Source organism: Cervus canadensis, chromosome 8 (genome assembly GCF_019320065.1).
Source record: "Cervus canadensis isolate Bull #8, Minnesota chromosome 8, ASM1932006v1, whole genome shotgun sequence".
NCBI lineage: Eukaryota > Metazoa > Chordata > Mammalia > Artiodactyla > Cervidae > Cervus > Cervus canadensis.
Genome location: NC_057393.1, coordinates 7,702,885 through 7,722,216, shown reverse-complemented (window position 1 = coordinate 7,722,216; position 19,332 = coordinate 7,702,885). Strand labels below are relative to the sequence as shown.

At 57.6% G+C, this 19,332-nt stretch overlaps 1 protein-coding gene across 1 annotated transcript in view; it reads right to left on the bottom strand.

The window, feature by feature from the left end:
- FAM53B (family with sequence similarity 53 member B) overlaps positions 1-19,332 on the bottom strand; it is a 112,732-nt gene that overhangs the window by 52,841 nt on the left and 40,559 nt on the right. The window contains exons 3-4 of the mRNA XM_043475160.1: positions 17,224-17,278; positions 2,223-3,001 (exon numbers count right to left, since the gene is read on the bottom strand). Of these exons, the coding sequence (XP_043331095.1) occupies positions 2,223-3,001; positions 17,224-17,278 (834 nt within the window). The remainder of the gene's footprint in view (positions 1-2,222; positions 3,002-17,223; positions 17,279-19,332) is intronic.

Below are 19,332 nucleotides of genomic sequence, written 5' to 3'. Positions count from 1 at the left end.
GGACACCCTCCCCACCGCCGCGCAGACCTGCTCACTCCCCGGGGGCTACTGGTGCGGGGAAGCCCATGCGGAGGACAGGGTCTGGGGGCAGGAAGGCCCGCGCTCACAGGGGACAGGGCACTGGGTCCTACACGCTCCAGACTGCATCCAAGGCTCTTCAGATGCACAGAGGTGGCCCTGGGCCTGGCTTTTGGAGGCTCCCGGAGGAGCAAGGCCCATTTTCCACGGCCACGAATCATCTGGTGGGGGGGTCACAGCAGGCGCCGCCCCACGGGAAGAGGGCCGGCTGGGTCCAGGGGCTTGGTGGGAGGCGGCTCGGGCCCAGCCGTCTCCAGGCCTCTGGCCGCAGCCCTTAGGCCACGTGCCTCCCAGGGGCCCCTTCTCTGCTTTCCCCGGACTCTGCCCTCCCCAGGCCTTGGCTGGGGAAAGACAGGAGGACAGAGGGCAGCCTCCTCAGGATCTTGGAGGCCTGCCTGGAGCCGATGAAGCAATCTATACATCTGGGCACAGCCCCACTGAGCAATGTATTTTTAAACGGTTTCTACCCAAGTGAGGGCGGGAAATGTCTCCAACGATGCCCGTGGTGTTATTCCAACTTGTGGCCAGTAAAATATAATAATACGTGTATATTGTTTTTATTACCTTATCTAGCTTATTAGCTAATAAAATAAGCTCAGCATTAAAAATTTAACGGAAGCTGTTTTATCGCACCCAGAACTTGTGGCTCTGGATTTTCTTCAGAAGTTTTCTTTGCCCAAATCTGTCACCTTTCCAGCATTTTTACCTATTTATGTTTCTCCAGGAAGGAAAATTCCACTTGCCTGTCCAACCTGAATGAACATGTTAGACCGCTGACCAGCTCAGACACACCTGGAGCGGCGATAGGGAGGAAAGAAAAGTGGTGATGGGAGGGCTGGGGCGGGGGTCCCGCCGGGTCCTCCCCTCGGGTCTTCCCCAAGCGATCCCCATGGGCACAGAGAAAGGGGGGCACTACCCCGCTGATCCAGAGCCAGGGCCTGGGCTCTCAGACAAAGGTGGCCAGAAAGACTGGACCCGGGGGCCAGGTGGGGGCTCTGGACCAGAGATACCTGCCTCTCTTCTTTTTTGGGGGAGTGGGGATCTGTAGGTTGGGACGGAGGACTAAGGGAGAGAGGAGGAAACGCCATCAGCAGAAGCTGTATTTTTCATTCTCAGCTGAAAGGAGTCCTGGCGATAAAGCAGCGCTGGCCACTGAAGGAAGGCAGTGAGGCCCGCCTGGAAAGGGGTGGACATGTCAAGCCTGCCCGTCTGGATGTGGCCACATGCTCATGAGCAAGGCCAACCTCTCACCGCCAACCTGGTCTCCATTCCCTCAAGCCCAGCCACAGCTGATGCTCACATGATAAGACTAGAAAAGATCAGGCTCCGACCGTGGCTCTGAGCACCCCCTGGACACAGAACCCACCGTACGCATCTGTCCTTGAGGGGCCAGCCCTGCTCCTGGACCTCACCATCACACTCTGACCCTCGGGACTCCCCCCTGAGGGCCAACGCAGGCAGCTCTCAGGCTTGGAGACTGTTCTGACGATGGTGTATTAACTCCAAGTTCAGTTCACTCAAACCAACACCCAAGACCAAGCACGAGGGTGGCCAGGGCTCTGAGACACAGAGGACGACGCGTGAGCGACAGGACGTGTGGCCAGAGGCCGCACCTACATGGACAGCGAGGACGATCGCGGCTTCTGGCTGGACGCACGCTTTCGGCAGCTCGATCACAAGAGTGCGTGCCTCCCCTGTTCTCTCGTCCTCTGAAACCGTCACTCGCGGCCCTGACCTCGGGATCAGCATGATCCGAGTGACGCTGAACCCCTGCCTGTGCGAGCAGTTCCTACGGCAGCTGTGGGGACGGGGGCTCCCGGGGGAGGCCCCTGCGAAGGGCCAGGAGGGTACCCCCAGCGCCTGTGAGGCTGCGCCTGCCTCCTCCCGGCTCTCTGCTCCTGCACTGCCAGCGCCGGGAGACAGCGTTTCTGCTTTGAAATGGAGATGGCTTTAAAAGGGAGGTTTGATTTCATCTTTCATCGCATCCGATTTTAAGAACGAGCGAATGAACCCGCTTCCTGGCCCTCTTCGACGTGGGCACCTGCCCTTGCCCGGGCTGGACCGGGAGCCGGGGAGGCTCCCAGACGCCCCTGCTGGCTTCCGCAGCGCCTCCCCGGGGCGGGGGCGTGGGGGGGAGCTCTTACCTGTGCCATCTTGGCAAGGTCCAGGGAGGGCCTCTGCTCCTGCGCCTCCTCGGGGCGCCGCCGCTTGATGCCCACCTTCTTGTCATTAAGGACGCAGGGCTGGGAGCGGCTGCGGGCCAGCCCCCCCGAGCGCCTGGCCGGCTCCGGCGTCGAGGCTGGGGTGCTGCTGGCTGAGGGCGGGCAGTACTCCGCGAAGGAGAACTGCTCGTGCGAGCAGGACAGGGAGCGCTGCATGTCCAGCCGGCCGCCGCCCACGGGGCTCGCCGCGGGGCCCCAGAGGTCGCCTGCCTGTCCGCAGGTGGCCGGGCACGGCGCCCCCGGGCCGGGCGGGCCGCCGGGCCGCGGGTGAAGTCCCGCCGGGTCGTAGGGAGAGGAGAGCACGTTGGCGCGGGACGGGAGGCTGAAGCTGGAGCTCCGCTGCATCGTGCTGAAGCCGTTGGAGTAGCGCTGCACGCTGCCCCCGCTGTAGCAACGCCTCTTCTCCACCGGCGTCCAGACTTTGGACCCCAGGGGCCTCCACGACGTCCGGCAGCTGGCCATCTCGTCCGAGAAGGACAGTGACCGGCACTGGCGCTTGCTGGGGGGCGCGGACGGGTGCCCGTTGTGGTCGCTGAGGCTGAGGTCCTTGATCAGGTTGGTGACTGCGCAGGCGGTGGCCGCCTCCCGGTGCCACAGGGCGCTGTCCTGGCACTTGTCCGGCAGGCACTCCCAGATGCTGGCGCTCGGCTGGTCGATCTGAAGGGGGCACTTCCTGTCCAGGTCTCGCCATCTGTCATTTTCTGGTTCGGAAATGACAAAAAAAAAAAAAGAGAAAAACGGGGCTTTGAGAAGGGCCTTCGCACCGGTCCTCTCGCCTCACTGAGAACCCATTTTAAACAGGAGGTTAGACAGAAAGGCCCTTAAAAAAGCCATCCAGTCCGGCCTCGCTTTACAGATGAGAAGCTGAGGCTCAGAAGGACGGAAGTGAGTCCCGAGGTGCTGAGTCAGAAGCGGGGCAGCCCCAGGACTCCTGACATGCTTTTCTTTCCAACATACCACACTTCCTCCCGCACTAAGTCACTTCAGTCGCGGCTGACTCTTTGCCGCCCCATGGACTCGTAGCCCGCCAGGCTCCTCTGTCCCTGGGATTCTCCAGGCAAGGATACGGAGGAGCGTTGCCATGCCCTCCTCTAGGGGGTCTTCCCGACCCAGGGATCGAACCCACGTCTCCTGCGGCTCCTGCATTGCAGGCGGATTCTTTACCGCTGAGCCACCAGGGAAGCCCTAGTCTCCCAGGACAGCCTGAAGCACTACTGTTCACCCCAAAGGCCTCTCATCCTCTAGAAGGGAAACCAACTTGCCCGGCCCCTGCCCTGGCCGGCAGCAGAGCAGGGATAACGGTGCCTGCTACGTCCCGTCTCAGGGTTCTCTGCTCTGGGGCTGGGACTCAACGGCCTGGGGGAAGACCACGACCAAAGGTGAGGCTGTTGGGACCCCCAGGGTGGCTGGTGGCTGGAGGTACTGCCAGGTTAGTTGACGTGAGCTCCATCTTTAAAATCAAGGCAGACAATAGAAACGGGATACTTATTGATTTACATCCCCTCCACCAAAATGCCCCACAGCCAACCACAACAACAGCTGCCAATCACTGAGGACTCTGCCTGTGTTCACATGCTAAAATCCAGAACAAGGTTGCTAAAGTCCATAGAAGCAAGTTTTGGGGTGCAGAGAGACCTAAGCGTACAATTTAAACCTACATGTTGGGTCTCTCCTTGAACGCACGGACAAACAAGCCAACCCTGCTAGGAACTATGGAATCAGGCCCTGTGCTGAGAATTTGAGGAGCTCAAAGACAAATCTGACATAGTTCTCGTATTCAAGCTAACAATACAAAAGCAGAGTTAAGAAATATGCTGTGCTGCTGGGAATCAACGTGTTAACATGTTTCTGTTTTTCTCTAATCTCCACATCTTCATAAACTCTGCAAACGTGAACACAGAGAAAAGTATGGTTTGAGTCAGTCAATCGGTAGAAGAAGTAAAACCTGAAATGACAGTCAGCAGGTATTTCACGCACACCGATTCTCAGCACTGCAATCAACTACTGTGCAAACCCCGTGGGTGGTGGGTGTAACCTGCACAGTGCCCTGCATGGCCACCATCGCTGCCCAGATGGGTGGACCCAGGCTTGGGGAGGTGGGGTAAGTGGCCCCGAAGCCACAGCTAACAGGTGAAGAGATGCACACTCAGGCTGGCCCGACCCAAAGCCCTCTGCCCTCTTCGCCGCACAGTGGCACTGAGGCGCCCGCAGGGAATCCCACCTCGGCGCTGCCCGCAAGGAGTCTACCAGTCGCGCAAGATCAGCCACCGCTCAGGAAACCGTGACACCACCTACAGGAGTGCAGCAAGGACTGGAGGACCATCTCCGCAAAGGGCCGGAGAGACGCACCCGAGGCAGGGACTGAGCCCATGTTGAATGTCACAACCAGCAGCTGCTTGTTGGGGGAGCGTCACGAGCCAGGGGAAAAGCCAAAGGGGTTCAGTGTGTGCTCTTTCCTTGAGGGCCCCTTATGCAGCCACGGGACTCAGAGCCTGAGGGGCTGGGACCCAGGGCAGGGGACATGCAGAAGTTGTCCAGAGGCTATTCCTATGTGTAGGAGGGGCCACGGTCCTTAGAAGTTAGAGATGCAGGAGAGAGACCTGCCTAGTCAGGCCAACCGGGAACAAAGCAGGACCGATGCGAACTGTCCAATCATCTCACCTCTGAAACCTGCCTGGACCCTGGTGCATGGCCAGTCTCAATACATATTACTTTAAACCAAGTTGACAGAGCATTACCAAAATTTACCTTTTTGCAAATAGCATTTACTTTGTTCCAAATGGGCTTCCCAGGTGGTACTAGTGGTAAAGAACCCGCATGACAATGCAGGAGACATAAAGAGAAATAGGTTCGATCCCTGGGTCAGAAAGATCCCCTGGAGAAGGAAATGGCAACCCAAGAGAATTCCTTGGACAAAGGAGTCTGGAGGGCTGTAGCCCACAGGGTCGCAAAGAGTCGGACACAACTGAAGCAACTTAGCATGCATGCATTGTTCAAAATAGCATTATACACTATTCCTCAAGTAGTCACCATTCTTTTAAAAAAAGTTCCATTTGACATTTACCAACAGTTGAAAGTTCAGTAAACTAATAGTAAAATTTAAAAAAAAGTACAAACTAACATTGACTGAGTCACGATCATCTCTGATTGAGAAGAAGAAAACTTTTCTTCCAAAAAAGAGTGGCGATTTCTACGATGATGTTCTTCAAAATGACATGCTGCTGCTGCTGCTAAGTCACTTCAGTCGTGTCCAACTCTGTGTGACCCCATAGACGGCAGCCCACCAGGCTCCCCCGTCCCTGGGATTCTCCAGGCAAGAACACTGGAGTGGGCTGCCATTTCCATCTCCAATGCATGAAAGTGAAAAGTGAAAGTGAAGACGCTCAGTTGTGTCCGACTTTTCGAGACCCCAGGGACTGCAGCCCACCAGGCTCCTCCGTCCATGGGATTTTCCAGGCAAGAGTACTGGAGTGGGTGCCATTGCCTCCTCTGCAAAATGACATGAGTGATAGCAAAATGATAAACACAACTAAGAAGGTCCTATGGGGGAGAGGGGTGGTTAAATAAAGCATCAAGGAATAACGTGGAACGTGAAAAAAGCGGCTTCAAAGAATATTAATGATGTGGGGAAATGTTAACGATGTAATACTAAACATAAAGAAAGAGGACATAAAACCATAGAGATAGCGTGACTCCTCTTTAGTAAAACACATACGTTATACGGGAAGATAAAAAGGAAAACATGCCAACATGTTCACAGTCAATTGGCAGAGAGCTGGTTGATTTTTCTCCTTTTCGTTTCTTGGAGTTTCTACATTTTCTGTAAGGATGAATATGTGGAGGGCCGGGGCCTACGACCCCCATTCCCCTTTGGGTTTATTCCTTCAGTCTTTCAGGAAGTCCTCACCGAACAATGCTTGCCACGGACTTCTCTTTCGGGCCAAGGCAGCGAGGTGCCAGGCGGGCCAGTGGCCGGCTAAGGAGGGAACCGAGGAGCCGACCAAGGGCGGTGAAGACTCCAAGATGGCGCCACCACGGCCTCAGCTTGAGGAGCCAGGAGCCCATAAGAGACGGTCTCTCACACAGGCCCTGGGAGACCCGGGAAGTCAAGGAGAGGGATTCTGTCCTCAGAAGACACCACGTTCTGCTCCCCTTTTACTTCACCAGCCTGAAATTTTTCCATCTCTGGGAAACCATGAGAGAAGGGGAAGGTAGAGGAGCCAGCTAGGCATGGACAGTCTGTCTCTCTCGCTCATCGGGGCCCTTTGCTCTGTGGTGACCACCTGTGATCTCACTGCTTCCTGACTGGACGCCTCGGGCCTCCCTAGTCCAGTCCCATCTCCTCTCTCTCTCCAGAGAACTTTCTGAGGCCCACATGTGTTCACGGTCCATCCCCTGCAGCGGCTTCCCATGGCAAACACCCCAGCCTGGCGTCCAGGCTCCATCTGCGTGTGTTCTCCCCAGGAGGCCCGCGCTGCGGGCGCCAAACCTCCCATCATGGCACAAGTCAGACAGGAATCAGGGAGACCAAGGCATTCCTTGAAAATCCCTGAAACAGCCCTTGAGGTCCACTCCCCCTGGTTTCATGTCCACAGCCCTGAAGAGCCCATAAAACTACAGCTTAAAGATCTGTCCTGGGTGTTCATTGAAAGGACTGATGTTGAAGCTGAAACTCCAATATTTTGGCCACCTGATGCGAAGAGCTGACTCATTTGAAAAGACCCTGATGCTGGGAGGGATTGAGGGCAGGCGGAGGAGGGGACGACAGAGGATGAGATGGTTGGACGGCATCACCGACTCGATGGACATGGGTTTGGGTGGACTCCGGGAGTTGGTGATGGACAGGGAGGCCTGGCGTGCTGCAGTTCATGGGGTCACAAAGAGCCGGACAGGACTGGGCAAGTGAACTGGACTGAACTGAACAGAGCGATGGCAGGAATGGGCGCAGCTAACGCCTACGTGCAGGGGGGCACGCACACGGTTTCTGTGGTTGTCGCTGTTTTGTTATTTGTCTTTGGCTGCGCCGGGTCCTCACTGAGGTGCGCAGGCTCAGCAATCATGGGGCATGGGGCTCAGCTGCCCCGCGGCAGGTGGGATCGTAGTTCCCTGACCAGGCATCGAACCCGTGTCCCCTGCATTGGAAGGCAGATTCCTAACCACTGGACCACCAGGGAAGTCCCCCATATGATCTGTTTTGAATTTAACTCTCAAATCCCCAGTGGGATTTGGCTTTGGGTGGCTAATTTGAACACGTTCCTAGCCCCCCCACAGGAACTACTCCTGTTTTAAAGAGTAAGCCTCTATAGGAACTTAACACATAAAATGTCTCTTAGGGACGATTCACAGAGTCAGTTCTCAGCTCAGTCCACTGGTGAAATGTGGGTGCCACGTGACCACTGTGGATCTGCAGCTCCTCCTCCAAGGAGGGAGGAGACCCAGGATGTTATTCTCCTGCCTGTATCCTCCCACCAGCCTCTTCCTCCCCGTGGAAGAGCCAACTCAAACATTGCCTCCTCTGCAGGTCCACCCCTTCCCACACAAGCCTATGGGCACCTGCAGCGCCTTGCCTAAACTTTCAGTCATGTGTCTCGCGGCAACTGAACCTTAGTTATCTGTTTACGTGTCTGTTTCGTCTGCTGAGCTACAAGTTCCAGAGGGCGGTCCCGGCCTGACATTTCCGTGCCCAGCACCGGGCTTGGCACACAGCAGACCTCAGCTGGTGTGGGGTGGAGGGAGGGAAGGGTGATACAGGGCAGATAAACGCTACACGGCACACCGTGGGTGTTCACTTGGTCTCGCTTACCCCTTGTCCCTGGCACAGGGAACCAACTGTCCCTTGGCCGAGCAGGTCCGACCTGGGCTGTGCCATGAACTCCCCACCCCACTGGGGCCAGGGATGGTCGTGTATGGAACTGACCGGGACGCTGGCTTGCCTGGCATCGGCCATGGCGCTTTGAAAAGACAAAGCCCTGCCCAAGTCTGAGCTCTTGCTACTGTGCGTCAACACCAGCCAGGTGGCTACTTGTTCTGTCTGCAGCGCAGATAATATTTTAATTGTTTCTATCTTTATCACTTCAAGAAGTACAACATAAAGAAAAGTAAAAACAATCGAGGCTATGTTTAGCCCATGTGTTTTCCCCCTTTGCTCAGGGAACAGAAGGCGATTTGCTGGGTCAGGTCACCAAACAAAAGAAACAGGAATAGAACCTAATTTTTAATGGCAAACCGCCCTGAGCGCTGGGCACGCTGTCACGTTGTACAGAAGGCCTCGGGAAGGCTCCAAGGAGAGGACACCGGACGCCCCCGCCCCTCCATTCAACACCGTCTCTGCACAAACAACTGTAACTCTTTCAACAGCGACGATGGCCGTGGCCACGGGGAGTCCGCTGAGCCGGAGGACTTGGTGTGGTGGGAAGGCTGTGGACCTGGGTTCGAGCCTCAGCTCTGCAGGTGACTTCACCTCTCCGAGTCTCGGTTTCTTCATCTACAGAATGAGGGGACTGATTGTAACCTCTGCACAGAGCTCCCCTGAGAACGGAACCGTCAGCTCACACAGGGCCCCGAGGACAGGACAGGCTCGTGAGACAGCAGCGTGACCACGACCACACTGGGGGCAGCTCAGGAAGCGGAGCCCCAGCCCTCCCGCGTGGGGCGTGTCTGGAACGGGGACCTGGGTGTTCTCAAAGAAGGGTTTCGGGAGCACCAGAGGGGGATCTGCTGGGGATGTTAGAATGCAGATTCCCAGGCCCAGTCCCCGCCGTGATGCCCGGAACCTCTCGGGGCAGGAACCTGCCTTTTAATAAACTCCTCGGGTTATTTTCACGTGAAGGGGTTGAGAACCACTCTTTGAGACTGCAGGCTGCACAGGGGCCTGGGTGTCTTTCAAACACCTCCCTGGAGGCCCAGTCAGACCATCCAGCCACACCAGGAAGCTTCTGCAGGGTGGACCATGCCGGTCTCTACAAGCCTGCGTTCAGAACATCACTGAACGCTGGCTTTGTTTGGGGCAACAAGAGAAGGCAGAATTATGGAGAAGGATGACTTTGCCCTTAAGAGTACCTTGAGATCCCCTTTTCACAGGACAGGGGTGGGGACCCCGAGTTGCACAGGGTGTTCTGGATGCAAAGCCAGTGGGAAAGGCCTGAGAGGCTGACCGTTCACGTGACGGGACTAATGGGAGGCCCCCCTCCCACCCCGCCGAGACGCGCCGTGGCTGGCGGCTACTCAGGGATGGTCCAAGCACCAAGCCCCCAGCGGACACGGTGTGGGCCGAGGACAGTGGCCCCCGCCGCTTAAGTTCTCGGTGGCCCCATGACTCGCAACCCTCAGGGGCAGCTCAGCTTTCTCCATCTCCCTGCTGGGCCAATCTTTACAAGTTTGAGGTTTATACACGGGAGTGAGTGTGTGGGTGTGTGCAGGATACACACACCCGGGGCTTTTTCTACGGAGGGTGGGGGCCAACCACGCAAACACACAAATCACACAAGCCATCTAGCTCCCTCACAGACAGACTTGACCAGCTGACCTCCAAGGGACCTTCCCAAGCTGAGGCTCCACGACTGAGCCTGAAGTTTCTGGGAAGCACAGAAGAAGCTGACGGCCACACCTAGGGGATAGGAACTCAGGTCCCCCCACCGCACAACGCACACACACACTCCCAGGCTTTGGTCTGGAGAGCCCTTGACTAGGGAGGGCAGAGGCTGCTGCGTGCACGGCTCTCCGAGCTCAGAGAAAGAAAACACCCAGAGGAACACAAATAGCATGTGACCTCAAATGTTCTTGTTTCCATTTCTGCCCTTAAACTTGGGAGGGAAATTCCCAGGGGGCCCAGATTCTTAGTGGACTATAAGCCTTCATATTATGTTCACAAGACAGCCTGGGATATCTTCATGCCGTGTTTGGAGGCCGCTCTATGGTGACATAACCACAACAGAATGTGGTTTCTAGACGAGGTTAGACACCTGAAGCATAGACCCCAAGATACGGAAGGTTCTTGCAGCCGCCCGGGGCCGAGCGAGCAGGCCTCAGTGGGATCAGGCCCGGCTGACTCATTCTCGGATTTCACACCTGTCTGCTTGTGCTGACACCAGCCTCCCTTCCCCTGCCCTGGGGGCTGGGGCCGTGTTAACTTGGCCTCCGGGGCTGCAAGGACTGTCTGCCTGATCTGGGGCGGGGGAGAAGCTCACCAACCCTTTCAGTGGGAAACTCAAGAGAACCGAGCTGTCTTTCTGGAGCCTGCTTTATTACATTGGTCTTATGAAAAGAGCACAGGTGGAAACACACACACAGTATCGTGTGCTTTTAAATGAACTAAGGAGTCCCTGGCCCACAGGAGCACCTCTTTCCCTGAATCACCAGGATGGAGACTCAACACAGAGCCGGCCCAGGAAGAAAAGGCTCCTGGGCTTTGCCTGCCCAAGCCTCAGCTTCTGGGGATGGCCCCTCTCACTTGCAATAAATCGGACAATGTCCATGCATCTTAGGTTCAGGGACGACCCAGGATGCCAAGCAACTCAGCTTAGGGCCCAAGGACAGGGGCCAGGATGGCTGGAGACAACGCTCCCCTGGCCCCACCCAGGGCAGGCTGGCTGGAAGGGCGCCAGGGAGACGTCTGACAGGCCAGTGGGTGCAGGGGGTTCCTGGGCTCCTGCCGTCACCAGCCAGGTGAGGGTGGCCCGTGGCAGTGGCCACTGCTTGTGGGGGGGTCTTTCTCTGACAGAAAGAGGCCCAGTGGGGACCCCCAGGCAGTGAAGAGGTGTAAACCCCTCCAGACTGGGCGCTGGGAGCACGGGCTGGTCTCCCATCTGTAGGAGGAAGCATGGGCTGGGGCCCTGTGACGGCCCTTCCCACCCTGAAGGGATCTCCTGTTGCACCCCAACCTCCAGAAATCTGTAGGGAAAAGCTGGTATTCACGTGGCAAGACACCCCCTGGGCAGCCCAGTGGTTGGGACTCTTGTGCTTCCCCTGCAGGGGCCACAGAGCTCCATTCCTGCTCGGGGAACCGAGATCCCACATATGCTGCACGACGTGGGCCAAAGATGAAACAAACAGAAAAAGACGAGGGCCACGAAAACTCTGAAGCGACAGAGCGGTCCGTTCCATCCATCGCCTTCAGCTTCCCACCCTGGCTGCGTGTTTGCACAGGGCACAGGACATGGGCAGCGGCTAGGGACTCAACTCCAAACCCACGTGCGCAGCAAAGCTGGGCACCGTGACACAGACCAGGAAACTGGCCACTTCAAGAGCTTTTCAGGAAACTGTCAATATGGCTGCATGAACTGTTAATTAGCTAAACACCACCACCCCACCCCCACAGTGGGATCTTTGCTGAAGTTGAGCGAAAGCCTCAGTGCGTACCCCAAGCACAGTTCTCATCCCGCAGGGCAGCAGAGAGCTCCCCCACGTGACAGCTGGGGAGACCAACTCCAGGACAGGATGGCCTCATGTCTCGCCTAGGGACACGCCGCTCGCCAACAGCGGTCTGCAGTCCCGAGGCTGTGCTCCCGCGGCGGGGCCAGGCTACCTCCTAACGACCATCTCGCCACGTGGAAGCAGCCTGGTGAGGCACCACACGGTTGGGGGGGGGCGTGTGTGCCCACGGCCGGCCTGGCGGCTGCCGTTCCCCATCCTCCAACACCTCTGGCGCTCCCCTGCCCCTCCCCACCACGTCAGGCCAGCCTGGGTGAGAAGGTGGCCTGGGAGGCTCCGTTTTCAACCATCAATGGCCATCACGTGCCAACTACACTTTGTACCTGCGTCCCATCCTGTCTGTACCTTATCCCAGAAACGTTGTCTGAAACCATTAAGTGGTGAAAGGAAAAACCGAAAGCATTCTGCCCAAACCTTACACCGCTTTAGAGACGGGCAAACCACACCAATGACGATAATAAATAAAAGCAGTCATTAAAAGCTGAGTTTTTAAAAATCAAGCATAGGCATTCTTGACGGATTTTTTTTTTTTTTTGTACTAGCTTATTTTGGCTAATAATTAGTTTCTATAGGAGGCCCTGGGTCCAAGGATGATGTGCGGCGTGGCTATCTCGGAGAGACTGAAAAAGCGGCAGAGACCAGAAATTCTGGCTTCGTTATCACTGCGGCTCATTTTGTTTCAGTCGTGTGTTCATTTGCTCTTGGAGACCTGAAATGCTCAACCTCAGAATGCTGACTTTCTCCCCGCTTGCTGCAATCACAGTCCACTTTCAGCGACAGACGGTGGGAGGGTGAAAAGACCAAAAGCTACCCGATCTCAAAGTGCAGCCTCTTCCTCCTGCCCGACTCAGCACAGCCGACTGGGGTACCCTGTAGAAACTAACACAGGGGGTGCCCCCGGGAGCAAGCCTTTTGTGTACAGAGCAGACTTTAACAGCCGAGTAATTAAACACGGAAAGTAAGGGCTTATAACTAAAATGCTGACAAACCCGAACCACAGTGGCACAAGGAGGGCTGCTACAATATTTTTACAATTCCTTTTTATACATAATGTATGATCCTTCTGCTCAAGTTTCCTCTATGTTCTTTGCCTGTGAGATAATTTACATTAATAAATAATTTATTACCATAACTCCTAAAGTAATTATGGGTTTCCACCCAATTTTTTTTTTTTTTTTTAGCATCTGAATTGTTTTGTTCCCCGTCCACGGACTTGTATTTACACACCTTCTCCTAGTGGCCTTTCGGAAGTAACTGGTGTTGCACGGGCTTGCTCACATTGTTTGATTTCCCGGTCTCCTGCTCACCCGAGGGCTGAGGAGAGAGGAGTGGGCAGAGTCCAGTGTCCTTGCAACACAGAACTCGTTCAAGGGGGCGCAAGGAGCCGAGCCCAGGGTGGTGAATGGAAGCCCCTCTCGCCAACTTATCCTGTTTCACGGAAAGAGATTCAACCCGTCCACACGTGACCCTGGGTCAGCGTGAAGAAGCACCGCCCGGGCCAACGGTGGAGGAGCCACGGGCCGAGGATTCCCTGGCGGCTGCCCCCACCCCGCCCTGGCTCGGGGAGGTCCTCTCGGGCGCAGCCAGGCCCCCGCATGCACCCATGAGCAATCACGGCCAGGAAAGGGGCTGGCTTGCCAGTCGGTCCAGCTGACCGGTGGGCGGGCCACACCCCTGAAGCTGCCACCTGACCAAGGTTTCCTGTGTCAGGAACACAATTCCCCGGACAGACACGGCTCTCCCCAGAGAAGCTGTTTGCAGAGGCAGTTCCGGTTCGGCCCAGGAGGCGTGCTGAGGATGGTCTGGGAGGTGAGAAGAGAGACCCAGAGGCACGGCATTGCCTCTGCCACAGAAGGAGCCCTGTGGCGCCCAGGCTGGCCGGGCGCTCAGCCCTGGCAGGGCCAGCGGGCCGTGGCCTGGCTCCCCTCCACCCTGCTTCTCCCGTCCACGGTCACGCTGCCTGTGTCTCCCCACGCCCACGCTGGAAAAGGACAAAACTACTTCTTTGTATCAAGTTCCCAAACTTGGAGGGAGGGGAAGACCCGCGCGGGGAGGGCCCTGCAATCCAGCTCACCATAACTGAGTGGGAAGTATTTAAAAGCCAAAACACTGTTGCGAGTGCTGACGGTATTAGTAACGCATTTTATCTCCCTGGGTGCAGGGGAGGCTGAGCTCCCAGCAAGGGCGGCTTCTCCAAAGGAAGCCAACGGGGCCTTTGCCACCCGAACACACTTGCCTGGGTTTTCTTAAGAACACTCACGAAACCCCCCAGCTCATCCCGGTGTCCAGTGAGGACCCCTGCATGGGGGCTTGAGAGGGAAATGCCCTGAGTCCCAGGGCCACGCTGTCCCCAGCTCTCATGGGAGAATTCTACTAATCAGGGCCAGAACCAGAGTCCTCTGTCTCGGGAGACAGGCAGGGGGTTTTGGTGATTATAACGCTGTGAGGTTGCTGAGGGCCACGCCCCCACCCCCCGGGGGTCCTCTTCTTTGCTACAGAAAACCAGGCACTGAGAGATAAAGTCTCGCGGCTGCTGTTTGTGCGTGTCACAGGGCACGGCCGCACGTCGAGTCCCGGGCCGGAGCCTCCACGAGCACATAGCCTGGGGAGGGCCTCGGACGCCTGACACCCACCTCCAGCAAGCGCGGGGAAGGGACGGAGGTGGGGTGCGAGCCGGCGCCTCCCGGGTGCTGCTGTCTCCTTAAATCCCACGGATACCACGAGGTGCAGGATGCGGAGAGTGAGGCCCAGGAGGACGGGCTGAGTGCCCACAGCACTGAAGGCCCCCTTCACACGGATCCAGGGGAAATCCATGCTCCCGGGCCTTGCTCCTCCACTAGACAGAAGCCCCCTCGAGGGCAGGAGCTGCCTCGCTCTATCCCCGCCCCTAGCGCCGGGCACAGAGCAGGTACTCAATAAACACCGACCAGAACAAGGCACGCTGAATCGACCTGGGGCCGACTTTTCTAAAAGCCCTGATAGTGCATGATATCAGGTGGGTCAGGATGTCCCGAATCAAAGGAAGGGCTGAGGGCGGCAGGAAGATGAAGACGAGGGAGACACAGAGAGAGAAGCCATGGAGGGGGCAGTGGGGGTAACTGCACGGACCCCACGGTCCTCCACCGCCCGGCAGGGCCCTGGCGCCGGCCGGCAGAGCAGAAGGGCACAGACCTCGTGGAGGGGAAGAGCCCATGGGCCAGGGCGCCCTTCCTGAGGGGCCGCCCTGAGCACCAGAGCCCCGAGGGGCAGCAGCACAGTCGTCCTGGAGCCCCGGGCCCCCCCAGCAGAAGGCAGACTGCTGGGTTCGGCGGGCTCAGATGGACCCCGCTGGGACTCTGGGAAGAGACCGCCCCCGCTCGCCTCTGCCTTGGTCCCCGGGCCCACCTTCCCCACAAGGGTGGCTCGCACCTGCACCCCGCCCCCCCAATGTCCAGCAAGGAAACCAAGGTGGTCCCTGGGGGCGTGGAGGCCTCTCGCAGGAGCAGGATTCTCACTCTAAGCTCAGTCTTCTTCTCCACCTGTCACGTAGAACGCTCACACTGCGCCAAGCTCCTTCCGAGTGTCTCGGAGTCCTCACAGCAAGGCAGGTGCTGTCCCAACACCCATTTCACAGATGAGGAAACTGAGGCTTGGAAAAGGGAAACAGTTCACAGTGACTGTGTGAGGGCCAGCAGCACCATCAGGAACCCTGAAGAGCTCCAACTTATTACGATGTGCTCGCAGTGAAGGCCGAGGAAGCCTGACGGTTAGGGTCTTGAAATAAAGACCAAGGGTTCCACCATCCAGGTCACCAGTCCGGCCCAATTCTGAGCTCTCTGGGGCGGGGCAGCTGGGCAGAGGAGTGGGTATGCCCAGGAGCCCCGCTCACTCCCCTTCCTGGACATGACAGAGGAAAAGGGCCCAGCTGCAGCCCAACTGTGGGTCTGGCCCAGGAAGAGGGCGGGGAGGAGGGCTTCTGGGCCACATAGATCAGGCGCGGAGGGTTTGCTGAAAGCCGTTAACCACAACCAAGGTGTGCAGCCAAGCCTCCTGTGGGGACAGGCCTCAGAAGTATGTCACACGGGTAAACCGAGGCCAGGTGAGCTCCCTGGTTCCATTTCCCCAGAGGCAAGTACCAAGGAGGCCGCCCGGGGCTCTCCCACACAGCTGCGGCTTGAGAGTGAGAAGCAAACAGTCGTCCCCCCGCCCCCGGGGTCCAGCTCTGCCCACGGAGGGGCCTTGGCGTGCCACCCCAGATGTGAGTGGAGCACCCCTGCCTGCCGCCTGGAGCAGCTGTGGAGTCCAAGGAGACCCTGCACCTCAAGTGCCCGGCACGGCAGCACGCTCACTGTGACATGTGAGGACCCCCCGAGGACCACCCCCACCTTCCACCTACGGGAACTGAGCCTGCAGAAGAAAACGCTGTGCCCAGAGGGAAAAGGGCCAGGACAAATGGCCACGGACACTGAACACAGTCCTGCGGAGGCAAACCTGAAACCCCCAAAGAGGGGACCTGCCACGGAGGCCCGGCTTACAGAAACTCATCAGGAGCCGTGTCCCGGAAGCGGGCAGGAATCCAGGGGAGAGGGCGCAAGGAGAAACAGCCCGATCACCAGGAGCAGAGAGGAATCAATACAGTCAATAGAGTCGTCCTTTCGCCCCCCTTACGGAAAACGGTAATTAACGCTCGCATGGGAACAGGGCTCCAGGGCAACCTTTCTGGAAAGCATGTCAGAAACACAAAGCAAGAGCCTTAAGAATGAAAACGTGCCTGCCCCTCCGGCCTCTCTACTCCACTCCTGGGAACCACCCTAAGGAATCATCCGAAAGGCAGAGGAGATTCAGACACTGAGTCACCGTCAATCACGAGAGCAACAGAACAGTCCTACCCAACAACCAAGAAAAGAGTTCCCTCCTTAGAAGACATTTTGAATCATCCTCACAAGGCAATATTATAGGCTCATTACAACGTATGGATGGGCAATTTTCATGCTGCAGGGAAACGATGGGTCATTATTAGTATGCAAAAAAAAAAGCAAAACAAAAGTTTTAATAAATAATTTTGTATAATCATACGTTCATCAAGGGCTTGGCTGTGTCAAAACTGCAAAGGACATACACTACACCAAGATATTGACAGTAGTTATAACTGGGTCCTGGGGCTGTGAGAGATTGTTATTTTTGTACTTCACACTATGGTGCATTTTTCTGAATTAAAAAAAAAAAAGAAATGAACGTGGTCACTTCAATGATCAGACACCAACTTACAGTGTCAGCTGCTGGAAATGACGTTCATAAACCACGCACCTGCGCCCGGCCTCTCACTCAGCCCCCACAGCCCCTGCCCTACTCCTGCGCCGCTGAGACCAAGGCAGTTTCAGCACGGAGAACACAGTCCCCACGGCCGCTCCTCGTGCCTGCGTCCAGAAAGGGCTTCGAGCGTCTCCCCCTGGAGGACTCGGGCCCTGGGGGAAGGCGCTCGAGGAGGACTGTTCACAGCCACCTGGTTACTCACCCATGATTCCACAAGAGAAAAGTGTCGGTCCTTGACTCATCTTCTTTGGCGTGTGCTGCAAACAACCAGAAAAGCTATCACTCTTCAAGTCATAAGAAGCACGTCTGCATGACTCTGCACTGATTCCCTTGCTAAAGTCACAATTAGGGGGCGGGGGGGAGTGGAGGGTGGCGGGGCAGGGGGCGGTGGTGGGAAACGTCAGATCAGGGAAAGGAGGGGAAAAAAAAAAAAGTACTAAAAGAGACATCTGCCCATAATTAGGTCTGGGCTCTTGCCTGGAGCCTCGGGTGAGTATGGAGTCCATCAAGTTAACGGGCTTTAAAAACACACAGGGAGCCTCGTGACTCCTGACGCTAGGGGACTCGTCCACGCGAGTGATGCGGAGTCAGGGCGCGGGAGGGGCTGGAGAGCGGCCTCCCCACAGCCCGGGGCAGGGAGCAGGGCAGGGGACTGCTTCCTGTCCCCGGGGACAGGACGAGCCTCCAGCAGCGGGCAGAGGCCCACCTGCCCGCCCCCCTCCCCCAGCCCTCCCTCCTGGACACAAGGAGAATGGCTCTCCCATCTCTGTGAAGAAGCTCGAGAGGGTGGCCCTGGCTCGGAAGCTGTTTTGCAGCCAGGAGGGCCCCCTCCCACCCCAGACACCCTTGAGAACTGAAACAGAAACTCGGGTTGGGTCTGGTCTCAACACACAGCGCTGGCTTCTGAACTCCCTGGCGCCACATTTCCACAAGGGTTTCCCTGTCCCCTGTAAACACTGCACACCTCCCCTCTCACCCCACACCTCGCCTCACTGTGGTCACGGGGTGAAAGGCCGGGGTGGAGGCGCCCAGAAGAACCCCGCATCCAGGCACTCGCTCCACGGCGCCGTGGTAACCTGAGCCTGGAATGTTCTGGGGCCTCGTGCACTAGCCGAGGCCCAGGTCGAGAGTCTGGTTCTGACCTCCAAGGAGGAGACCGCCCACGCCCGTCGGGGCCCCAGGAAGCAGGGTCTCACTCATCCCTCCCTTCACTCATTCATTCATCCACTCGCTCAACAAACAGGTACCGGCGATGAGTCACATGCAGGCTTGTGCTGGGGTGGAGCGCACGACGGTGAAAGCAGCTCTCGGCTCCGGAGGGGTCAGCGGTCACAGGGGGCTCTCACTTCTGAGCGGAGCCCCAAGCAACAGGGATGCGTGCCTGGCTGTTGGTCCCAGGAGTTGGGGGGGGTGGGCAGGAAACGCAGGCCCTGGCTCTTTACACGCCTGGACGGGGAGGGTGCGGCCGCTGAGGAACACCTGGCCCCCCCAGATAAGAGGGGAGCGGGTGTCTGGCAGAGGCTCCCCACCCCTGTCCTCAGCTTGCCCGAGTCGGGGACCTTTGCCCTCGGTCAGCAATGTGTTTGCTGATCAGGTTCTTAAGGGTCCATCCATCCTGACCAGCCTGGAACACAGAGGTGAAGAACGCGGCCTTGGCCCCAGGGAAGCTCACGTTTTTCTAGAGATCACACAACCAGTCCAGACAGAGAGCGGGACTGGAGGCAGCCAGGCCAGGCCACGGGTGCTGGGAGCCGGAGGTCAGGGTGGGCTTCCTAGGGGAAACAGAGATGGTACTGAAGGAACTTATGGGGTGGGGGGGGTGGCGCAAAGGGAGGCTGGGCTGTCCTCCTCCAGTCCCCCACCTTGGATTAAAGACAATCCTTATGTTTTCAGGATAGGTCTCCCTCCGCAGGGTCCACCCCATCAACAGCCCTCCGGGGAAATACCTGGGAAAAGTTAAAAATGGGCTGCCTCTGCCTCCCGCCCGGCTCACCCTGGAGTCACTGAACAGAAAGTGGGTGACAGACGTTCAGAGCCCTGCTTCCAGGCAGCGCGACCTGTGGAAGCCAGGCAGGCCCTGCGCCCGGGGAAGGTTCGGGGGAGAGAGAAGCTGGCCTGCCTGAGGCCCCGACGCGGCAGGAGCCCTAGGAGCACGGAGCCAACGCCCAAGGGGAACCACGGTCCCACCCACCTCAGCGCACCCCCATGCAGGGCAGGGATGGGGCCCTAACGCAGGCTGGAGGCCCACAGAAACCCGAAGCAGGGCGGGCCACAGAGAGCTGGGCGGCGCGAGGAGGCGGGAGCCGTGTGT